Here is a 25,284-nt window from a genome sequence, read left to right as displayed (position 1 = left end):
CAGTTGAAGTGTACCTATGATGAACATTACTTACCTCTGTCATAATTTTAAGTGGGAGAACTTGCACAATCGGTGGCTGACTAAATACTTTTTGCCCCACTGTATTTTAGTGTAAACACCTGAGACACCTGCCTTGTCAATACAAAGCTAGTTTTGACCTGCTCAGCAAGGCAAGTGTTTTCTACGAAGTTGCACCAAAACAGAAACTACATCAGTTTTCTGCATTTGTTTGGCGTTGCATCTAATTATCACTTTCCAGTCCATTTGGCGTTGCATCTAATTATCACTTTCCAGTCCAGGAAGCTTGTTATCTGTGAACTCTGACTTGTTGACTGTTGGTCATCCCTTTTCCACCAAGTCCACACTTCTAAGAACAACTTGACACCTCACAACTTCATTTCATTTGTGACGTTTAATGACTCCAAACCTCACAGCACACTCCGAGTCGCTTCAGTAAACAGCTAGGAGAACTACATCCATTTTTCACCGCTTGTCCCTTGTCGTGGGGGACTACAGCCTATCCCAGCAGCATTCGAGCGGGGTAAACCCTGGACTAGGAAGACAAAGTACACCCTGGACAAAGAAGACAAGGAACACTCTGGACAAGGAAGGCAGTGAACACCCTGTACAATCAAGGCGGATACACCCTGGACAAGGAAGACAGCGTACACACTGGACAAACAAGACAGGGTACGCCCTGGACAAAAAAGACAGGGTACACACTGGACAAACAAGACAGGGTACGCCCTGGACAAAAAAGACAGGGTATGCCCTGTACTAGGAAGGCAGGGTACACCCTGGACTAGGAAGGCAGGGTACACCCTGGACTAGGAAGGCAGGGTACACCCTGGACTAGGAAGGCAGTGTACACCCTGGACTAGGAAGGCAGGGTACACCCTGGACTAGGAAGGCAGTGTACACCCTGGACAAGGAAGACAGTGTACACCCTGGACAAGGAAGACAGGGAACACCCCGGACTAGAAAGACAGGGTACACCCTGGACTAGAAAGACAGGGTACACCCTGGACAAAAAAGACAGGGTACACCCTGGACAAAAAAGACAGGGTATGCCCTGGACAAGGAAGGCAGGGTATGCCTTGGACTAGGAAGACAGAGTGTACACCCTGGACAAGAAAGATAGGGTACACCCAGGACAAGAAAAACAGGGTACACCCTGGACAAGGAAAACAGGTTACACCCTGGACAAAGAAGACAGGGAGCACCCTGGACAAAAAAGACAGAGTACACCCTGGATAACGAAGACAAAGTACACCCTGGACAAGTGGTCACCTCATGGCAGGACCAACACAGATAGACAAACAATCACTCACACTCATGTTCCGCTTGTCCCTTGTCGTGGGGGACTACAGCCTATCCCAGCTGCATTCGAGCGGGGTACACCCTGGACCATGGCCGGCTCTACGCAGGGGCAAGAGGGGGCAGAGCCCCCTTAAATAAATGTCTTGCCCCCTCAAATCAAAATTTGAGAAAGCAAATTTTAATAAACTCACAAAATTACTACATTACAAGTTGACAAAATTATATGCACTAGCGTAAAAATCCGCCGAAAAAGGGACACACACGATATAGTAGTGTCGGCTTCCCTCTCATCCCTCCCTCCACTGTGCGTGTATTCACCATTCCACACGCTGCGCAGCAGACACACACCCCTCAGTAAACATCCAATCACTGTTGCAGTATGAAAGTAAAATAAAAGGAAAAGTTGTCTACATTTATCATATACTTGTTAGGATGGGTGTATTTGTGTAGTCTTATCTGTCATAAACACGTTTATCGTCGCGGACTTTCGGTGCTACGGAGTTCCTTTTTTTTTTTTTTTTACAACTTGACGGGAGCAGTGACAGCGGAGGCTCTGAGCAGCAGTGGTTTGGAAGGCAGAGAGCCTCCACTGTCCCTGTAACAAGCTACAAGTCATTTATGATGCTGTTAATGACGGTAAAAATGAAACATAAGGTATATATCCTGCTTAGCAGTCCTTCTCTGCTGTCCTGTGTTCAGAGCGGAGTCCCTAGCAACGGCCCGTTTTACTTAGCAACGGTCTGGCAATCAACTGCTGGAATTCTTTTTCTGATGTTTTTCTTGTAGCTCTACAGTCAACCTTTAATGTTTCAATCTACGTTTTGTAATAAACAAATTATAAGTTTCATTTGATATGACCAAGACACCTAAAAACAAAAACACTGCCGTTTTCATCAATTTACAAGCAAGTGGGCAACACACATACATTGGAGTGTATGAATTTTGTGCCCAGATGAGTGCCCATGTTCTGTTTTATAAATTAGTTTGAGATTCTTTTTTACCATTATTCATCAGACTACCTTTCAGTTTTGTAAATATTGACTGTAGTGTGTGAAGTCCTACTTTGGGTCAAAATTTATTTGAGTTAGGCCATCCAGTTAGGATAAATGTTATGTTGTTGGTTGATAAAATCTGGATGAAGGATGTTTTATTTTATTTTATTCATTTATTCTTATTTTTATTTTTCAGTGTCCCCCCCTGAGGGATTGCCACCTTATTGTGGTCACGGGGTTTGCGTGCCTCAGTGACCGTAAGAGCTACACCAGCAGGAGCTTAGTCTTCAGGTGGGACACCCAAGTTGGACAGGTCTGAAGGTAGAGGCCTGACAAAGTGCAATCCACTACTCCAGGTTGGGGTTGGACACATAGCTAAAGACCCATTTCAATGAAGAAAGCATCGTTACTATAAGCACAGAAAAAAAAGTGCTGGAGCATGATGTGTACACATGATGCCTCCTTCACATTTCTGACTGCCCCCTCATAAAAGCATGCCTAGAACCACCCCTGCCCTGGACTAGGAAGACAGGGTACACCCTGGACAAAGAAGACAGGGAACACCCTGGACTAGGAAAACAGGGTCCACCCTGGACAAGAAAGACAGAGTACACTCTGGACAAGGAAAACAGGGTACACCCTGGACAAAGAAGACAGAGTACACCCTGGACAAAGAAGACAGAGTACACTCTGGACAAGTGGTCACCTCATGGCAGGGCCAACACAGATAGACAAACAATCACTCACACTCATGTTCACACACTCGGGCCAATTAAGTGTTGCCAGTCAACCTATCCCCAGGTGTATGTCTTTGAGGGTGGAAGTAAGCCGGAGTACCATCCAAAAATATATAATATCAGTGGAGTGAACTTTTATTGCCAGGGTAGCAGGCCAGACCACAGTTGGGTACCCCACCACCTCTTATCTAAGTGTAGCTAGGGATGTACTGTATCTGGCAATACCAATAAAAGTACTAAAGTTAAAGATCCCATCTCTGTTTTAATTGAAAAGATAATTTGCTTTGCAGCCCTAACAGGTTTGGAGATAAATATTTAAAGAAAAACCAGAAGAGTACAATGGTACACTTGTCTTTTTAGATGTTAAAATAATGCCAGCAGACACTGCACATTCCAGACCGTGACACCCTTGGCATTTCTTAGGGACTTTACGATGGTGATCCAGTCCGTGACAATAGACACCCACCTCAACCACACCATCCAACCAATCTAAGTTCCGCTTACAGTTTTTTTTTACAAAGAATAATTCTGAAGATGCCAGGAATTCACCAATGACATTTCAAAGATTAAATAGAAATACAAAGTAGTTTGAACATTGCTTGTACATTTTACTGTCAAACCAATGGAAGTGCATTTAAACATGAAACCATAACAGTGCAAACTCTTAAAGGAGTTAAAACTATCACCCTGTGCAAAATAAATACTACTACAGCAGTACAACTACCGCGCTATGACTACTACTATTACCCATTTCAGTACTATGAAACTCCATATATTAATACTACACTTCTATCCTTACTACAGTCTAACTACTTCACTACAAGTAGATTAGCCCACTACGGTATTACTGCTCCTAAACTAAGTCAAACAAATACTGTAGCATAACTGAAAATTGACTATGTTCTGTACTGTCATAAAAGATGACTACAGTTAAAATAAGACAAAGGGTGTTTTAGTGAATTGCAGGAAAGGCACTACTCATGCAAAGATCTTCTCATGAGTCTTTTTCTTCTTTTTGTCGCAGCCAACAACGGCGGTCCAACCAGCGTCTCTCATTCTCTTCATGGCTGCTAACTTCAGGGAGTTACCAGGAGACTTAAGAACAGTGGGGCTCTGGAGCTATAGAAACAAATAGTTGCAACATGTTTTAGAATGATTGGTCAGTAGAGAACGTCTACACATTTGATACCTGTTTGAACATGTTGTGTTTAGAGAGGGGGCCAGGAATACAAGGTCCTGGTGTGTTTGCCAAAATCTGTCAGGATCAGAGAGCCAAATTAATGGTTTTCATAACCCGCTTTTGACCCTGACTAACAAATTGTCCACTAATAATGCAAATACATAATCACCAGGTTGTTTTGATCAGAGCTGTCGGACTTGGGCTCCAGTTCGATTGTTGTCTTTTCCCAGGTTGAAAGCTTGTTGGCACTAGGGGGTGTCCTTATTCTGTAGGTCTGTGAGAAATACACCACTTTACAGAATGTATGTATGCATCATTAAAATGGTGTCATCAATTACTTTGATCTTTGACGTTCTGCCAAATCTGTTTGTTGCACTTCCTGGCGTACTCAAGTCCTATAGCGTAAATTCAAAGTTTGCTTTTTAATATTGTCACTGTGATAAACAACAGAAAATTAATGAGTAAATGATCATTTTTTAATACAGGAAAACGGGGGTTTCGACCTTGTTCTTTGCTGTAGTGCCATGTGTTTTTCTGATGGATCCAGAGTCCAGTTCCTTCAATATCAAACATCAAATGTTGCAAGTAAAGCTGAATCAGTTTTCATCAAGTCAAAGTCAATTTGAATCACAAAGCATCAAGTGAATTCCACCATCTTTGCAGAGAGTGATTTACACAGACCTTGGAGAAGTCAAAGACACTTATCCTTGAAGAGCTGCTTCTTGGTGTGTCCACACATCTCCCTTCATTAGCATTGAAGGCCCTTGGCTGCAAAGGTCCCCATAAAAACTTTCAGACATCTTAAAGATCATGCATTTGCTACTTGTTCATTTTACCTTCTTTTTTTGTTCTGACAGCTGTGAGAATTTGAGCGATGACAATTCTTTCCTAAGATCACTTAAATCCTTTTGAAAGTTATCCTGTAAGCAAAGTAATATTAATTCTCTGCTGGAGACACAATTAAAGTGAAGTATAATACATTTAAATGGTGAAGTTTATCAGATTAAAATATCCATACCTTTTCTGTCAACAGCTGCTTCTTTAGTTGAGTATTTTCACTCTTAAGCTTGGAGACATTCAACTCCTATGATAAACAATATAATAAGATAAGCATATATATATATATATATATATATATATATATATATATATATATATATATATATATATATATATATATATACACACACACATATGTATTCATATTTCATATATATATCTATATCTTGTAGATATATATATATATATATATATGCATATATATATATATAATGTAATAATAATAATAAAATACATTTTCAAGTTCTGATTGTTTAAGTTTTGAGTTAGAACTAAATTAAGAGTGAGCATGTTCAGTTCTTATACCAGTGATTTGCTGCAATCAACTGCCTTCATCTCTCTGGTCTTTGTCTCATCAAGCTCCGCATCCTTTTCTTCTACCATGCGGTCATACTGGCTCTAGTAAGGACAAAGTCAAGTTTGTGTTTGAATGGTCAGTTATAGTTTGCAGGCTCCATCTCTAGAAAATAAGATGTACTTTGTGTTTTTCCATCAGTGCCAGCATCTCTGCTGTCTTGTGCTGACACTTGAGTTCTGCATCTTCTTTGTTCTTGACAGCCTCAGCTGTTGTTGATCTAAGCTTTTGTATCTGTGGACAAAAAAGTAATTCTATAAGACTAAAGGGATACATGATGAGCTAATATCATACCACATGTAATACAAAGAGAAACCTCATTGTCACGGTCTGCAGCTACTGATGATGTTGATTCAACATCTTTCAGTAGCTTCTGGTGCTTTTCCTCATGTTGTCTTTTGAGGTCCTGTGATTCCTCGTGCAGACTGCTTATCTAAAGACAATAAAAGTACCATAATCATTTACAATACTTATTACATGAACAACAACAGGAAAACGGCATACCTCCTTTTCAAGTTGACTGGATTTCCCAATCTCTTTTGCCACTTGTTTCTTAAGCATTTTAATCTGAAAAACACAAATTCACAGAATAGTGACAAACCGGACTCTCTTCAGTGTTTCCCAGATGTTTATAGCTTGACACAGACACACATTATTCCAATGTTCATGTAAATTAATCCTCTAATATCAAAATCTATCTAGCTGGTGCGACACGAAGAGAACAAACAACCAACATGTTAACAGCTAGCTCCACAGCCGTGTGCCAATTACAACCAGAGGGAGTGAAAGTGGGGATGGCCATGCACACGTAAGTGAGAAATGGCACAGCCAACCGTATGGAGGCCTTAAGTATACCAGGCTTCAACTTGTCTCAAGACTTCAATTTATATAGTTTACCATGAGGGTTGGACTGTAAAAAAGTACAGGGGATAAGAAGTATGTCCTGTAATGGCAGAAGATGCATGTATGACTGAGTTCTAATTTCTTCAAGTACAAACCTCGTTCTGGTATTTGTCTTGGACTTGGCGAATCATTCCAGTTTTCTTCCTGAGATTAGAGAGCTACAAACCAAACCAATAATAGGTTCATTAGATGCAGCAGAAAAGTGACACAACAAGGTTATTTCTTGTCACCTTTGCCTCTGCAGCTTTGACCTGCCTCTCAGCTTGTTTGAAGTTCTGCTGCAGATGTTGATACTACACCAAGACACGTTACCATCAGTTTCTGACAACACTCACTAAGTTTTAGGTAACATTCTTACATTGTCCTCCATTTTCTTCTGCAACGTCGTCAATGTTTCTTCACATTGTCCTTTGATTAGTGTTGGAAGAGAGTCAATCTCCTTTCTGTAAAATATGACAAAATGTACAGAAGCTAATCTCAGCCCAGTAAGCATCAGTAGACTCAATTATGTTATTTGCTTTGAGTATGTCACACACCATTAGGTCTCTAAAATGCAAGCTGACCTTAAACGCTGGTTTTCCTCCTCCAGTCTCTGAACATCCACTGTGAGCTTGGTGGCTTTCTGCTCACTCGCCTGCCAGTCAAATCATGTTTTATTATTAGATGGACACAAGTCTACACTTTGTGCAGCAATGCTCACACCTTCATGTTTGCCTCCATAGTTTTCACATTAGAGGATATGTCCTTCTTTTCAGACCAAATGTCGTTAAAGTTGCACAGCAGCTCTTCGTGTGTGGCCCTAAAAATCAGCGCATCTCAAATTAGTCAAATATGATAAGGTATTTTTTTTTATTAAAGTGACCCACTGATTTTGTGCAAGTTCTTCCTGGAGTTGCACCATTACAATACTGCACTCTTCTGTTTTGTTCCTTTCATTGATCAATTTTTCCCTCAGCTCGTGTACTTTGCTCTTTAGAATGAAAAAAACCCACAGCAAGTCCAATAATATCAAGAAGTTGTAATTGTTAAAATTTGAGGAATTTGTGTAAAACCTCCATGACACTGCACTTCTCCACTGAAGTTTCCTTTGCCTTTTCAGCAACTTCACAAACTTTCCTCAGTCGCTCATTTTCAGCTAATGTAGTCTTTGCTTCATTCTGGATGGAAGAACGTTGCTTGGTCATGGCAACATCTTTTCTGAGAAAACTGGTGTTACCATGCTGAGCTGGGCTTCTTTGGCCTTTGATGCAAGTTCAATGTGGAGTTGCTTTACTGTGACCTCAAGTGCGTCACTTTTCCCCTTTATCAACTCCATAGATGCCCTGATGTTGTCCTAACAACACAATTTAACACATTCAGTGAATTGGATGCTTGAAATACAAAAAAAAGAAAGGATCCAAGTAAAATTCACCAGTTCACTCGCAAGGATTCGAATCTGCTCATCTTTTTTTGCACTTTGCTCTTTGGTCTCAGCTGCGAAGTAAATGAAGTATTTTACTTTAAGTCTCTTTTCCTGAATTCATAAAGTAGTTGTCATGGAAACTTACCTAAAAGGAATTGACTACTTTCCAGTTCCTTGCTGTTTTCCAGCAGTTTTGCCTCAAATTTTATAGACCTTTAACAAACATTAGTTGCAGGGACAAAATGACGAGAAAAAAACTGTCCAGGGATTTGATAATCTTGTAAAGTCCAAACCGTTTATACCTCTGCTCCTCCATGGCCAACACATTCTGCAGCTCTAGAAGGGTGGTCTGAATCTGCTCAAGCTTCTCAGCTTGTTCATTTTTTACCCTGCAAAGATCCTGCAAGCTTAAATCTTTGCTTCTGAGGACTCTTGCATGCTCCTCTTTGCTCTCCTCCAGCATTGCAGTGATGGCTTCCAAATGTGTCTTTGATAAAGCAGACATGTTTCAGTGAAAGTGAAAGTTAAAGTACCACTGATAGTCACAGACACACATTAGGTGTGGTAAAATTACTCTCTGCATTTGACCCATCCCTTTGTTCCACCAGCTGGGAGGTGAAGGGAACAGTGAGCAGCAGCGGTGGTATTGCTCGGGCATCAAAAGCCAACATTGCAGCGATGTAGTGTTTTGAGAAGTCTATGTTGAACACACTAGGCATAGAACTCACCTCAATTTCTTTGCAGCGCTGCTCTGATGAGTGCAGTTTTCCACAAAGGGATGCCATCTCCATTTTAGAACTTTTTACAGTGTCATTCAGTTCATCTGCAAAAGTGTGAATAAATATTTGATACAGCGTTTATATTTTGTGTAAATCATTATTTGAGTTTATTTTTATTTTAGATGTAGGCTATTTTTTCCTGTATTGTTCAAACGCTTGAGTGGAAAATGTTCCTGTAAAGTTGATTTGCATGAAAGTTATCTGTACCTTGTGGTGTTTTTATTGTGCCACAAAGTTTGTGAAGTGGGGAAAAATTCAAAATAATGATGTCACTGTCAAAGCATTGGGAGACGGCACGACCATGAAAAACACTAATGAAATGATGTTTTACAATATTTCCACCATGGTGAAAATCTATATTATTCAGATTTTATCTTATAACTTCTGCTTGTAATTATTTCCTTCATAAAAAAAGCGAGTAACAATTGAAAATAACAACGAACCAGTCTTTTGAATGGCTCTCTATACAGAACAGCTCTTCAAGATTTGTCTCTTTCAGAAAACCGTAAATGCCATCTCTAGCTTCTACCAGTCTCCCCTCACATCCTACTGAACATAAAAAAGGTTTAAAGCCAGCACCAGCAGACAATTTGAAAAACAATCATTTAAAGAAGCTTCTTTAAAATCTGTTGAAAGCTCCTCGAAGGGACAGCTCTCACGACTGCAGCTCGTTGTTCCCTGAACACATTTCGCCCACAACGACTTGCCGGTAAAACCATTTAGCCAGTCTGGGAGATTCATTTTACAACTGAGTTCATCAGAAGAACACATTTCTATATTTAAATATTTTGAATTAAATCTTTATAGATATTCCTTATATTCAAAAGCTCTACAGACACTTTTGTGTTTTGCCACAAAGTATTCCTGAAATTGTCACACATTGTTTATTTGCACTAACTCTTGTTCAAACTGTACTTGAAGGTTGTGTCATTCAATACACGCTATGTGGGTCACTGCTTGCCATGAAAGTGTGGTGATGTGATCCAGCCTTTTCCCACCAAGCCATCACTGACCCTCTATGTATTGCACCGTATTTTCCAGACCAGGGGTCAGGAACCTTTTTGACTGAGAGAGCCATGAAAACCAAATATTTTAAAGTATTACTGTGAGAGCCATATAATAATTTTTAACACTGAATACAACTAAATCCATGCATTTTTTAAGTTAGACCAACATTTTTAGACTATAATAAATCTTAATTTTTTCATAACATTTTTATTCTGAAGCTAACCAATAATAAATAAAATACTTCTTACCATTGATGCGACTTCTTGAACAGGTGCGGTAGAAACGGATGGATGGAGGAATTAAAATGCTTAAGAATGTTATATATTTTGAACGTTATCCAAGATATCCTTGTTGCAAGGTGGTGTTTTTAATTTTCTAACAATACTTGTTCCTTTTTAAAACTTGTATGACAGAGAACAATGCTTTAACGGTCATAATAATTACTTCCAGTCATAGTGACATGTTAACCCAACCATTGTTCGGTGATTTTTTTTATAAATAGTTTTAGTTCCTTGTTCATTTTTTTCCGCTTTTTATTTCGCTAAATTAGTGCAATGCGAATGTATATCCGCATTAAAGTATAATTCTCAAGCCTATTTCTATGAATTGTTTTAGAATGTGGGGGCGGCATAGTTCGGTTGGTAGAGTGGCCGTGCCAGTCACTTGAGGGTTCCAGGTTTGATTCCCTCTTAAGCCGTTGTGTCCTTGGGCAAGACCCTTTACCCACCTGCTCCCAGTGCCACCCACATGGGTTTAAATGTAACTTAGATATTGGGTTTTCATATGTAAAGAGCTTTGAGTCACTCGAGAAAAGCGCTATATAAATATAATTCACTTCACTATTTTTAACACTGTGATTACCAGTGGAATTATTCATTACTTATAGTATTAAGCAATGTCAGCTAAGATGTATCTGAGAGCCAGATGCAGTCATAAAAAGAGCCACAGGTTCCCTACCCCTGTTCCAGACCATAAGATGCACAGGATTATAAGGCGCACTGCCGATGAATGATGTAATTTTTTAAAAAAATGTTTTTTCATAAATAAGGCGCACCGGATAATAAGGCGCATTAGAGGGGTAATATTATAATTTTTTTTCTAAATGTAAGACTTCCTTGTGGTCTATATAACATGTAATGGTGGTTATTTGTTTAAAATGTTGCATAGATGATGTTTTACACATCACAGGTACTAGGAGGTAAGAAAAGTTGCTTTTGCATAATATTGCGAACAAAACACCAGAAATGTCTTACCATATACGCACACCATAATAATACTCCTATGTTGAAGCAGAGTACAATCCATCAAGCAGTGTGGCTTCATAGCTTACCAAAGTCCAACAAAGACATTTTGATCGATTTTTGAGCGCCATGTGTAATGTTCTATATTTTCAATGGAACATTTAAAATGTTGGTGTTGTTTACTTGAGTCATATTGCAGTCTGCAGGTGTTTCTTATGTTTGACTGCCATCTACTGGTCACACTTATCATTACACAGTGTACCAAATATCATTGCTTTGAGGTCAGTAAGCAAAACCAGAATTATTTTGTACATTAGGCGCACCGGGTTATAAGGCGCACTGTCGGGTTTTGAGGGAAAAAAACGATTTTAAGTGCGCCTATAGTCTGCAAAATACGCCACTTGTATTTCAAATTGCTTATGTATGTAAATTGCTTATGTAATTTAAATGTTGTTGTGTCATTTTAATTGTGGATATTAAATGATTCTGAAATGCGCCATAAAAGGATTGCAGATGGAAATTAGCATGGTGCTAAATCTGGTGCAGCCATCTTCTTAATGTAACTGCACATTCATTCATCCATCCATTTTTCTACCGCTTATCCCTTTGGGATCGCTGGTGCCTATGTCAGCTACAATCGGGCGGAAGGCAGGGTACACCCTGGACAAGTCGCCACCTCATCGTAGGGCCAACACAGATGGACAGACAACATCCATCCATCCATTTTCTACCGCTTATTTCCCTTTTGGGGTCCTGGGGGTCGCTGGCGCCTATCTCAGCTACAATTGGGTGGAAGGCGATGTACACCCTGGACAAGTCACTACCTCATCGCAGGGCCAACACAGATAGACAGACAACATTTACACTCACATTCACACATTAGGGCCAATTTTAGTGTTGCCAATCAACCTATCCCCAGGTGCATGTCTTTGGAGGTGGGAGGAAGCCTGAGTACCCAGAGGGAACTCACACATTCATGGGGAGCAGATGCAAACGCCACACAGAAAGATCCCGAGCCCGGGATTGAACCCTGACTACTCAGGGCCTTCGTATTGTGAGGCAGACGCACTAACCCCTCTTCCACAGTGAAACCATTTAACTGCACATTGTCCTTCAAATAAACAAATACAAACAAACAAATTGAGAAGCAGTGGTGTAAACTGGTATCAAGGAATACCAGGAACGTCATCATTTGAAAGTGTTGTGTTTTGTTACTGTTAAGTCCTCTAGCATGCAGTACACAACTGATACCGTGTTTGCTGCAAAATGGAGTTTATGCTGACGAGCACAATAAAGAGTCGTTTTGGATAGGAAAAAAAATCGTTTTGCTTGAAGACGAAAAACCATACTGAAAATGAACGGACATTTTGACTCAAAAAGCGAAGTATGGCTCGCACCAAGGGTAGTGTTTCAGCCCTACTAATGCACAAATCTTACTTGTTGCCTCTTGAAGCTTTTTGTATTGATCTCGAGAATCACTGAGTTCACGTTGCACCATTTCAAGTTCACTTTCTTTATCACTAAGTTTAGTTTCCAACGCCGACACCTGAAGAAGCAATCACATCTTTAAATAGTAATGGTAATTATAACACCAATATTTTGTGTGTCATTTTAACTTCTTGCTCTTTCATTGTGTATTCTTGCTGATACTTCTCTTTGAGCACTTCAAATTGCAGCAAGGCCTCTTTGACTGTGGGTGAAAAGGGAGACTTATAAGTCAATGTTTACATGACTTTCAAGAAGTTCATGACAAACCTGATTGCATTTCCTTCTGGTCAGCCTCAGCTTGACTGCAAAGGCTCTGAAATGCTGCAATCGATTTCTAGACAAAACAATTATATATATATATATATATACACATACATACTGTATACACATATACACTAAATCAATGACTGTACAATTGAATGTGTATTTATTGGGGCTGGAAAATTGTACCTTAGAAAATAATGATTGTGTTGATTGATATTAGAAATAGGACTGGCCAATATATCGATATACTCGATATATCACGGGTTTGCCTCTGTGTGATATAGAAAATGACTATATTGTGACGTTTGAGTGTATGTCCTCACGCAGTTGCTTTTAGCTGCAGGCATTAGACTACATGCCTTTTTCACTCTTTCTTGTCTCTCCTTCTTACAGAGTTAAAACAAGCACACCCTCTTACATACGTCACATACTGACGCGCGCCCAACGTCATACGCTCTCGCGGAGCAGAGAGGTAGCGACATGGGTAACGTTAGCAATGGTGCTAACGGAGCAGTGAGAGTGTTAATACAAGACAAAGAAGGTGCGAATCTGGTAACAAATGAAGGAAGTAGGGCTGGTCGATATATCGATATACGCGATATATCGCGGGTTTGTCTCGTTGCGATATAGTAAATGACTATATCGTAATATTCGAGTATACGTTCTCACGCAGTTGTTTTTAGCTGTGGGTATTACACTACAGGCTCTTCCCACTCCTTCTTGCGTCTCCTCACCGACAGCAAGCGCACAAACATACACATGTCACATACTGTCACTTCATACGTCACATTCAGTACGTATACGCCCTCGCCCAGCAGAGGTAGCAGCGTGGCTAACGTTAGCTGTGATGCTAGCGAACTCGGAGGTGCTGATTCTCATCCCAGTCGAGTGGTAATAGGAGGGACAGAAGGTGCGAATATGGTAACAAATGAAGGAAGAATTGCGGTGGTTTGGCTTCAAGCGGGAATATGTCGAATAGACAACTTTAATTTGTCAAGTGTAGGGCACAAGCTTTGCTACCAAAAGTAGCATTACTGCTAATATGTAGCATCATTTGAAAAGTCACCTGCTAATAACTTTAATAAATACAGTTTTGGTAAATCGACTTAATTGTGATTTCCTTCTCTGCATGTAAGTTTAAAATGAGCATATATTAATGCAGTATGAACAACAATGTTTCAATGTAGACACAGAATCATCATACTGCTGTGATTATATGGATCAAGTGTTCATTTAAGGCTAAGGCAAAATACCGAGATATACATCGTATATGGCGATATGGCCTAAAAAATATCGCAATATTATAAAAAGGCCATATCGCCCAGCCTTAGAAGGAAGAATTAATTCACAAGAAAAACAGTATGGGGTCCATCGTCAGGCGGTGGTTTGGCTTCAAGCGGGAATATTTTTTACATGTATGCGCCAAAAGCGTTGCCACAAAAAGTAGCAGCACTGTTAATGTGTAGCCCCAGTTGAAAAGTCACGCGCTAGAGAAGGAGAGTACTTACTCCGCATGTCAACATCTACGGGCGGTGCCACAGCCAGGAAAATGCCCAAGCAACCATTTCCACATGTACACCATATAAAAAAAGTCTAAAACAGAAGGAGATAACGTCCGCAGGAACCTACCACATAGCGAATGACATACACTTTGATTTCTTATTATGCAGCTCATTTTTATTTGACACTTATTGAAATATCTTCTGTGACAACATGCACAAAAGTGCACTTTACATGTCTTAAACTATTGTAATGGTGTTCTGTACAAAAAGTGCATTTTAATTTAGTGTTGTTTTGATATGTCATCTTAGTAACATCATGCACAAAAGCGCACTAATAGCTTGTTTTAAAATGTCTCTGAAAATCTAGCAATTTTGGATTTGGAATTTACATGAATGTTTGTGTCATTGCTTAATAACTGTTTAATAAATAGTTTTGCTAAATTGACTTAGTTGTGATTTCCCTCTCCGCAAGAACGTTTAAAATGAGCATATATTAATGCAGTAAAAAAAAGAATGTTTTGATGTAGACATAAAGAATCATCATACTGCTGTGATTATATGCATCGAGTGTTCATTCAAGGCTAAGGCAAAATATCCAGATATATATGGTGTATCGTGACATGGCCTAAAAATATTGAGATATTAATGAAAGGCCATATTGCCCAGTCCTAATTAGAATCACAATAATTAACACTAGTATTCATTCATTTGAAAACATGCATATTTATTGTACCACCAAAACTCAATTGTATATATAGTTTAAAAGAACGGATATAAATTAGTAAAGAATAAAATACAACAAAAAAATCATATTTGTAATAATACATTACAATTAAGTAACAATAACTTTCAGTTTTTCCTGTTTAATTTTTTGGAATTCCGTGATTTACCCTTTTCACTCATTTTACCACCATAGATTGTGTGCTTTGTGTGTCATTAATTACATTTGATAACAGGTTTGTAAATCAAAAGCAACAATCCTCACCTTTCTTTGTGCAATACATCTTTGAACAATTTGACCAGTACTTTAAGTCAAAGCATACAAATTGTGTAAATGTATCAATGAGTGCTTTAAGTACATTGTATTGAGTAAGGTACTGTTTTGAAACTTTTATTTTGTTAGTGCAGTCAGACCTGCTGTGGTTCACAGCACTTTCATTGTGAAGGGGGGGAAGTGTGCTGCTGTTCTGAGTCTGAGGAGTATTGAGACGACTTTAAGCTGTTAAGAAGCTCTCAAGTTGTGACTGCTGTTTGTACATTGATGTTACATCCATGATGTCGTTTAAAACAACACAACAGATGAGATGTGTTTGTGATAATTGTCCAGCCCTACTACTCTTTGAATGAAATACATAGCAGTTTTGTACCTGAACACTGTTACTATTTTCCATGAAGAGGTGATGAGTTTCCTCTCTTTCAGATTCAACTACAAAACAGAATTCAAAGTCAGTTTCTTTGCAAGTGACACATGCAAACACACACTTACACATTTGCATTTTAACAGCTGACCGCTGGAAGGTTTCCTTGAGTATATTACACAAGTTGCGGGTTGCATTGTTTCTGCATGACAACATTTCATTAGAAACATCTGAAGTGTGCTGTATTCAAGCAATTCAACCATACTTGTTCCTCAAATCCTCATTTTCACTCATCTGCTCTTCAAGCTTGATGCTGATACTTTCACTTTGAAGCTGTAAAGAGCAAACAAAACATGGTAAAGCTCTGTACTTCCTTTGTGTGAAAAGGCAGGCACCTGCAGCTCTTTAATGGCTTTGCGCTGACTCTCAATTGTTCGTTTGTTCTCTTGAAGTTTCCTCTCGCTTTGCACAGCGTCACAGTCCACTTTGGCTTTCCAGCACTGGATTTTCTCCACTTCGTCAAACATTATGGAATACAGCTGCACAGGACTACATTCACTCTGTGGAACAATGGCAGGAAGATATTCAATGAACTTTTGAGTGGTGGCAGATTGTTGACTGTTTAATGTTCATTCTCACCTCTTTTTCTCTTGGGGCAACTTGCATCTTGATGGACTCTTTTCAGGGGAGACAATTCATCAATAACAAATGGTGACTTAAAGTGGAACTGCATCATTCACAATCCTTATGTGGGATAAGAACACATGTTTTCCTAACTCGTAAATAAATGTTAGCAAAAGTCAGCTTACAGTGAGTCCTTTTCTTCTGCTTATAAAGCACCTAAAACCTCCAAACACTTCCATCAGTGTTTTACATATATGTTGTAAGTACATACAGTATGTAATGTACTAACATTCATTATCACGTGTATTATTTACGCATTTTGCTCATTTCAAGCATACAGCAGTGTACTAATTTCACAGACACAAAACAATGTTCGCTTTTCCTTCAACAACACTACTAATCATGGCAGACTACATGAGAGACAACAAACATAAGAAAATAATCACTTACTATACAATGTTTGCTCTCACTTGAATGACGACAGACGGGATGTTTATATCTTCCCCTGTACATGAAGACTGATTCATAATCCTTGCGAAGACAAAGCGAGGTGCAACTGAGCATTTTTTCTGGTCTTTTTCTGAGTTTCTGGTTCTAAATGGGTTGTCAAACTTTGACCAACTTGTTGGTTTATCTCCACAAACTTTCTACAATCCAGGAGAGAGGCATGACTTAAATCTAGAATGAACTTACAATATTCAAAGGCAATGCAGCGGCTCACAATGTCAATATACTGTAGTAGCATAAACTCCTTAGCGCTCTGTGATCAATGTGCCACTAAATGTAGGTCCTTAACATTGGTGCTTTTACAAACCCCGTTTCCATATGAGTTGGGAAATTGCGTTAGATGTAAAAATAAACGGAATACAATGATTAGCAAATCCATTTCGAACCATATTCAATTGAATGCACTACATAGACAAGATATTTGATGTTCAAACTCATAAACTTTATTTTTTATTTGGAAATAAAATGTTACGTCTTCGAGGGTGCATGGCTGCGATTGTCGTGTTCCTCACCAACACAGGAAACAAGCAGGAGTAGTGTGCAGGTAAGATTCAAGTTTTTAATAAATTAAAAATTAAACAAAAAAATAAAAAACTGCGGACGCTGGTAAGCGTGGAGCTAAACAAAAACCAAAATATCACCAAGGTTAAAAAGGCAAGTGTATCAAATCACTATAGAGAGGAGAAAAAAACAGGAGAAATGTAAATGTTGCCTAATGCAAACAAGGAAGCCAGGACAAGTGATAAAAAAAGGCAGGCTTAAATATTGTCTCTTGATTAGACACAGGTGTGTCCCAAATAAACAAAGGCAGGTGAAAATCATTAGTAACCATAGTGACAAAACAAACACAGAAGTGCAACCAGGAACTAAAGAAGTCCAAAACTAACAGGATCATGACAGTACCCCCTCCCCAAGGACATATTCCAGATGTCATGTCCCTTGGAAAAACTAAAAACCCACCAACTACAAAACAGTTCAAGAGTCAAGGGAGAACAGAGGGAGGCCTTGGTGGTGGGTCGCCAGGCCAAGTGTCCCCAAATCCACAGGGGACAAGTCAGGTGGCGGCGGAAAACGGAATGCCGCTGCCGCAATTGTTGAAACGGGCGACCTTGAAAAGACCACATTGGTAGCCGCCGAGAAGGTGGGCGTGAGTGGCGCTAGGAAATCAGCAGCCGGAGAGTTCTAAGACAACGTCTTGGGTGTCGCTGCTGTTTGCGCCACTGGCGTCCATTCACTGACCTCCGAGAGAGCTGCCTGCAGGCCCCAGATTGCTGCTTGCGCAGCCGGACAACTCGAGGTTGCTGAGACGACGATGAGGGCGAGGAAGGAGCAGGTGTTGTTGTCGCCGTGGAAGCCGGGGCAGGAGGCGGCACCATCGTCGTCGTGGAAGCAGGAGCAGAAGGCGGCACCGTCGTCCTCGTGGAAGCAGGAGGCGGCGCCGTTGTCGTCGTGGAAACAGGAGGTGGCGCAGTCGTCGTCGGAGGCGGAGCCGTCTTCGTCGTGGAAGCAGGAGGCGGAGCCGTCGTCATCGTGGGAGCAGGTGCTGGTGTGGGAACCAGACTTGGAGCAGGTGCTGGGGTGGGAACCTGCCTTCGTGCAGGTGCTGGGGTGGGAACCTGCCTTGGTGCAGGTGCTGGGTTGGGAACCAGCCTTGGTGCAGTGCTTGTGCGGAAAACAGTCTGGGGGCAGGTGCTGGTGCGGAAACCAGTCTGTGGACAGGTGCTGGTGCGGAAACCAGTCAGGGGACAGGTGTTGGACATAACTTAGACGGAGATGGCCTGGCCGGGGGTTGCGGCTTAGCATGCCGAAGGACAGGTGGTGGCCGGGCCGGGGGTTGCGGCTTATAATGCCGAAGGACTGGTGGTGGTGGCCGGGCCGGGGTTGCGGCTTGGCTGGGCACAGCTGTGCTACCTCCGTAGCACAGCTCCCAGCACTAGCCCCCCCCTCAAAAAGCGGATACCATTCGCGCTCCCTGTGGTCTGGAACAGAGTTTAGGGATGGGTGGGAGGAGGTGAGGTAAACTCCTCCCCTTTTGATTGTCCAAATTGCCCATTATACTCCCCAATATGGGACTCTCGAGCAGAGTCTTCAAAAGCCTCAATAGCAGGGGGAGTGTCCTCTGCTGCTTGGGATTGTTCCTCCAGTCTTAGTTCAATGACTACCTTGCGGTGCCACTCATCCATCCAAGCCGAACTGTATTTTTCAAAGGGTGTCTCGGAAGATGACTGGGCTGGAACAGGAAGAGGAGTAGGCTGAGCAGCATGAGGCACAGCAGACAGAGGTGGTTTTGCAGGGCGTGGCAGTTCGGCTGACAGGAACTGAGCAACTCCCGTAGTGGATTGTACGGACGACCAGGAGGGAGAAACAAAGGAGTGGGCGGAGCTTGAGCCATAGGGGGTGAGGCCAAAGTAACTGGGGGCGGAGTTTGAAAGTCAGAAGGTGACTGGGACTGACTAGACCTAGATTACGAAAAAATGTCCTGATAATATTTTATTTTAGGAATGAAGTCTTTTGGAGGCGGCTGACAGAAAGAGTTAACAGAATTGAAAAAAAAAAAATCTTCGTCTCTGACGTCATCACCGGTAGACGGGCTGACGTCATTCGCACCGGTTTCCAGCTGACTGTCAGACCATTCAGTGAACTGCTTGGCAAAATGAGTGATGGGATTACCAAACATCGGCGGCGAGGAAGACTGGGCTACTTGTGGGGTCTTGCTGTCCGGAGGAGGAGTTTGAGGGAGTGGCCCGTCCCGGTAGCGAAGCGACTTCCGTCCTCGTTGATGCGTCCGGTACTGGAGTGTGGCGAGGTCCTCCCTCGCCTTTAACAACCTCCACGTACCTTTCTCCACTTCCTCGTAGTCCATGGCAAAGGAACTGTCTGCTGACTTACTTCTGTCACGAGGGGGTTGCATCTTTATGCGGGATCGTTCCTCCAATGCAACACGGACAGTCCGGACGAAAACGTAAAGGTAAGACATGATTTAATAAATAATACACTGTACCAAACAGACAGAAACAAACAAAAGAAAAGCGTGCCGAACGCACAAGAAGCTAAAGCAACAACTTAGCACAGAGTCTAGAACGGGTATACGTGACTGATGCTTACCGCAAACAAGGAAGCCAGGACAAGTGATAAAAAAGGCAGGCTTAAATATTGTATTTTGATTAGACACAGGTGTGTCCCAGAAAACAAAGGCAGGTGAAAATCATAAGTAACCATAGTGACAAAACAAACAGGGAAGTGCAAACAGGAACTAAAGAAGTCCAAAACTAACAGGACATAACTAAACTAAACATGATACGGACCACGGATCATGACATAATAATTAACTTGAAATTTCATGGCTGCAACACGTGCCAAAGTAGTTGGGAAAGAGCATGTTCACCACTGTGTTACATCACCTTTTCTTTTAACAACACTCAATAAACGTTTGGGAACTGAGGAAACTAATTGTTGAAGCTTTGAAAATGGAATTCTTTCCCATTCTTGTTTTATGTAGAGCTTCAGTTGTTCAACTGTCCGGGGTCTCCACTGTCGTATTTTACGCTTCATAATGCGCCACACATTTTTGATGGGAGACAGGTCTGGACTGCAAGTGGGCCAGGAAAGTACCCGCACTCTTTTTTTACGAAGCCACGCTGTTGTAACACGTGATGAATGTGGCTTGGCATTGTCTTGCTGAAATAAGCAGGGGCGTCCATGAAAGAGACTGCGCTTAAATGGCAGCATATGTTGTTCCAAAACCTTCAAAGATGTGTAAGTTACCCATGCGTTGCGCACTAATGCCCCCCCGTACCATCACAGATGCTGTCTTTTCAACTTTGTGTCGATAACAGTCTGGATGGTTCGCCTCCCATTTGGTCTGGATGACACGATGTCAAATATTTCCAAAAACAATTTGAAATGTAGACTCGTTAGACCACAGAACACTTTTCCACTTTGCATCAGTCCATCTTGGATGATCTCGGGCCCAGAGAAGCCTGTAGCGTTTCTGATTGTTGTTGATAAATGGCTTTCGCTTTACATAGTAGTGCTTTAATTGCACTTACAGATGCAAAAACGGACTGTATTTAGTGACAGTGGTTTTCTGAAGTATTCCTGAGCCCATGTGGCGATACCCTTTAGAGATTGATGTCGGTTTTTGATACAGAGCCGCCTGAGGGATCGAAGGTCACGGTCATTCAATGTTGGTTTCCGGCCATGCCGCTTACGTGTAGTGATTTCTCTAGATTCTCTGAAACTTTTGATGATAAGGACTGTAATGTTGAAATCCCTAAATTTGTTAAGAGAAACGTTGTTCTTAAACTGTTTGACTATTTGCTCACACAGTTGTGGACTAAGGGGTGTACCTCGCCCCATCCTTTCTTGTGAAAGACTGAGCATTTTTTGGGGAGCTGTTTTTATACCCAATCATGGCACCCACCTGTTCCCAATTAGCCTGCACACCTGTGGGATGTTCCAAAAAGGTGTTTGATGAGCATTCCTCAACTTTATCAGTATTTATTGCCACCTTTCCCAACTTCATTGTCACGTGTTGCTGGCATCAAATTCTAAAGTTTATGATTTTTTGCAAAAAAAAAGTATCAGTTTGAATATCAAATATGTTGTCTTTGTAGCATAGTCAACTGAATATGGGTTGAAAATGATTTGCAAATCATTGCAATCCGTTTATATATACATCTAACATAATTTCCCAACTCATATGGAAACGGGGTTTGTAATAACAATACTGCTAATATTTGGTTAACATTCAGGTCATGATTATTGTTGCCACTTTTTTGATGTTTTAGGGGGTTTTAATGTACGAAATAGACGCAATGACGTCATGGCTTTTATTCACTCCATTGTTAGCTGACTTTGATGTAAGTTTATTTATGAGTTAGACTGCATTACAGCGAAGAGTTCTTGTCTGACCTACTTATCTCCATTGCAGCTAAAACTGTCTGTTGGAAATTGCGTAACTTTTTATCCAGAAAAACTGCACTAAGGTCAGATAGAATCATGCTAATGCACAATTATTTGGTGTAAATGGTGTTTTATGTTTTAAAACCATTCACAGTTTGTATTCAGAACAGCATGTCTATAACGTAAGTATATTCAAGTCGCTATTAACTAAATACACTTAAATTAGAAAAATATCAAGAGTCTATAGCAGGGGTCGGGAACATTTTTGGCTGAGAGAGCCAAGAAGCCAAATATTTTAAAATGTATTTCCGTAAGAGCCATATAATATTTTTTTTAACACTGAACACAACAAAACGCTGGCATTTTTAAGAAAGACCAACATTTCTAGAGAGGTCTCTTATTCTTTGTAATAACATTGTTATTCTGAAGCTAACTGTGGAGGGGGCGTGCAGGGTGTTGCCAGGACCGGCCTTGAATTCAGCGACAGGTGCATAGACGGCCCATCTGGGCCTTGTTATATGATCACCTGTCGCTATGTTATAAGCAGCAGCCAGGAGGAGAGACGGGCTTGGGGCTAGAAAACAGAGCGCGAGCGAGAACAAAAGAGAAAAAGACAATTGCTGGAAAGCAACTGAGAGACTTATTGAAAAATAAAACAATATTGTAACCCTGAAACTGGCTCTCATGAGAGTGCTTGGTGGTCTGAAGAACCCCTTGGAGGGCAAGCCCCACACTAACCAATAATAAATAAATGACTTCTTACCAACTTCTTGAACATAAAAATGCATGACAATATTTTATATTTTGAACGTTATTTTTAAAACTGTGCTTACAAGTAGAATTATTCATTATTTATCGTGTTAAGCAATGTCAGCTCAGATTTATCCGAGAGCCAGATGCAGTCATCAAAAGAGCCACATCTGGCTCGCGAGCCATAGGTTCCCTACCCCTGTATGGTATGATGTTTTTTATTTACATACAGTGCAGGCCAAAAGTTTGTACACACCTTATCCTCATTCAATGTGTTTTCTTTTATGTTCATGACTATTTACATTGTAAATTGTCACATCAAAACTATGAATGAACACTTGGGGAGTTATATACTTAACAAAAAAAAGTGCAACAACTGAAAACATGTATTATATTCTAGTTTCTTCAAAATAGCCACCCTTTGCTCTGATTAATTCTTTGGTTTTCACCTCACATGAGCTTGAAGCTCATGGAGAGAATGCCAAGAGTGTGCAAAGCAGTAATCAGAGCAAAGGGTGGCTATTTTGAAGAATATACTAGACTATAAAACATCCATCCATCAATTTTCAAACATGTTTTCAGTTATTTCACCTTTTTTTTGTTGAGTACATAACTCCACATGTATTCATTCATAGTGTTGATGTGACAATCTACATTGTAAATAGTCATGAAAATAAAGAAAACAAATTGAATGAGGAGAAGGTGTGTCCAAACTTTTGGCATGTACTGTATATTTACGGGTAAATTAAATTCATTAAAGGCGAAATGTGTTCTTGTTTTCATGAGGATTGTGAAATATAGTTAGAATGACAAGTTAGATTGATTATTACATGTAAGTTACTTGACTTACCTTGTCTGCTTGCTTTAGTCGGTGCAACCACACTTTTATTGAGGAAAGGCGTGTTTTGGTCTTGGGCAAAATATTTACTGGCTGCCTAATTGAGAGCAGTAACATGAATGTATCCATTACTGTCAATCATGAGAGTGTTGGTCCGTTATTAGACAACTTACCAGCTCGGCTCCATTGTCCACACTTTCTTGTGGTTTGACGGCAGACACCTGGTTTGTCTTCACTCTGGGCGGCACAAGAAGTTTGAAGTTGAAGCGACGGTCTTTCTCCATCTTGCCGAGTCACCACTTGATGCGGACAATTCTTTGCCGAGTCACCACTTGATGTGTACACTTCTTTGCCGAGTCACCACTCGATGTGTACACTTCTTTGCCGAGTCACCACTTGATGCGTACACTTGTGGAGTAAGTAGGACAAAAAGAGACACAAGTGTTATTAATAAACGACTATAATTAGTTAGCGTGTTTAGCTAGCCAGCTAGCTCCCGCCAAACTGAACAATAACCATCGAAACACCGAGCAACTCTCAGCGAAGGAGTTTAAAGTCGTTCATTACCGGTAATTACTTGATATTACCTCTTATAAATGTCACCAACACGGTGATTACGTAATGTTACCTCTTATAAACGTCACCAACGGGGTAAAATGCCGACATATTGAGCGCCAGGACGCCCTTCACGTCCTCAAATTAACTCTACAGTGCGCTCGAACGACGCGTCGTTCACGAACGATCTGAGTCTTTAGAACGGTTCTTGTAAAGTGAACCATTGTGTCGTGAGCCGTCAGTTTGGGGGCCGTTTTTATGCACACGCAGAAACAAAAGTCACCCGTCTGGTAACTGGACTAAAAAAACCCCGATCTTTAAAGTATTTTTTATTTTTTTTTTAAATTTTATTTAATCATTATTTTTATTTGGATCTACTTTTACAGTGCATTGTTGAGATGCCGGCCAGGCGTACACCACGAGGTATATAAATAATACAATATTGCATTTTCATTATCTACAACATTCCAAATGGTGACATCGCTGTCACATCGTGGGAATATAGAAGATCAAATTACAGTAAAATAAATAAAAAAATACATACAATTATTGCCAATATTTCAGAATAATTCTTACTAATATAGCAATATTTGTGTGAATTTAAATGATTCTGATTCACATCTCGTAGTTATTGGACTAAAATGTTGACTACTTGGTCTTTGTTGATTGGTCATCATTGTGTGAATTCTGAGAGACTCACAGTCACAATCTATTTATTTGGGTGACACATTGTGCACTGACTGTACTGTACTTACAAATGTCACTAGGCAATACACGTATCTCCTTTTTTAGTATATTGTAATATTATTAGTATATTTATTTTTGAAGAACGTTAATTTAATTACAAAGGCATACACATTTTGTAGATAATGTGTTTCATTTTTTAATAGTTAATATATATTAGTTATTAATGAAGTATTATCTTATTATTATATGGCTATTGTTATTAGTTGTTTTATAACATTTATTTAACATAAACTCGGTTTTTGTACTCTTACGCCATCTAGTGGTCAAGGTTGACCACTGCATGCACGAAGAGGAGAACTACGTCAAACCTTTTGGCCACATTTGGTTAAAAACATTTGGTAAATAATTATTTTACCCCACAATTTCCCTTCTGTCCTCTTTGTTTCCTCTTATATCTGTCGCCCCCTGCTCTGCTCCGGCCACCCCAAACATGAAATAGATTCCAACATTTAGTAAAGTCCTGCGATGAGGTGGCGACTTGTCCAGGGTGTACCCCGCCTTCCGCCCGATTGTAGCTGAGATAGGCGCCAGCGCCCCCCGCGACCCCAAAAGGGATTAAGCGGTAGAAAATGGATGGATGGCATTTAGTAAAGTCAAATCCCACACTTCTCTCTGGATAGCAGATATGATCATCAGTCTGGAACCTATTTATTATCCACTAGACTTATGCTGTCTTTAAGTTGAAGTAGAGTGGCCACAGTAACTCATGAAGTTAGACTCATATACTGTAAGTGGGCTGCAGGACTACTTTATTGGACATTTCTCATGCA

General features: G+C 40.5%; 1 protein-coding gene across 1 annotated transcript; it reads right to left on the bottom strand.

The window, feature by feature from the left end:
- Positions 1-3,636: 3,636 nt before the first annotated feature.
- LOC133541514 (synaptonemal complex protein 1-like) lies at positions 3,637-23,977 on the bottom strand. The gene is made up of 35 exons (XM_061884970.1): positions 23,841-23,977; positions 23,386-23,620; positions 23,225-23,309; positions 16,228-16,265; positions 15,984-16,148; positions 15,854-15,921; positions 15,717-15,790; positions 15,598-15,656; positions 12,732-12,798; positions 12,593-12,666; positions 12,414-12,522; positions 8,677-8,771; positions 8,251-8,435; positions 8,094-8,161; positions 7,958-8,019; positions 7,763-7,879; positions 7,599-7,703; positions 7,413-7,516; positions 7,249-7,345; positions 7,110-7,180; positions 6,905-6,989; positions 6,777-6,839; positions 6,642-6,704; positions 6,148-6,210; positions 5,960-6,076; positions 5,767-5,877; positions 5,595-5,687; positions 5,248-5,313; positions 5,066-5,149; positions 4,911-4,997; positions 4,733-4,786; positions 4,568-4,624; positions 4,399-4,503; positions 4,239-4,304; positions 3,637-4,168 (listed from the first exon to the last, which is right to left on the bottom strand). The coding sequence occupies exons 2-35, from the start codon at positions 23,494-23,496 to the stop codon at positions 4,028-4,030; spliced, it is 3,009 nt and encodes a 1,002-aa protein (XP_061740954.1). The 5' UTR covers positions 23,497-23,620; positions 23,841-23,977; the 3' UTR covers positions 3,637-4,027.
- Positions 23,978-25,284: the final 1,307 nt, after the last annotated feature.

Source organism: Nerophis ophidion, linkage group LG02 (assembly GCF_033978795.1).
Source record: "Nerophis ophidion isolate RoL-2023_Sa linkage group LG02, RoL_Noph_v1.0, whole genome shotgun sequence".
NCBI classification, from domain to species: Eukaryota; Metazoa; Chordata; class Actinopteri; order Syngnathiformes; family Syngnathidae; genus Nerophis; species Nerophis ophidion.
Note: the sequence above shows the minus strand (reverse complement) of the source record. Positions and strands in the feature narration are given on the sequence as shown.

Bases quoted from the DNA above. Each gene is read 5' to 3' on its own strand.
- LOC133541514 (XM_061884970.1), bottom strand. From the start codon at position 23,496: ATGGAGAAAGACCGTCGCTTCAACTTCAAACTTCTTGTGCCGCCCAGA. The intron at 7,346-7,412 runs GTGGGTCACTTT...GCTGATTTTTAG, and splicing joins GAAGAACTTGCACAAAATCA to GGCCACACACGAAGAGCTGC. The intron at 4,305-4,398 runs GTGATTATGTAT...TGATCCTGACAG, and splicing joins GCTCTGATCAAAACAACCTG to ATTTTGGCAAACACACCAGG.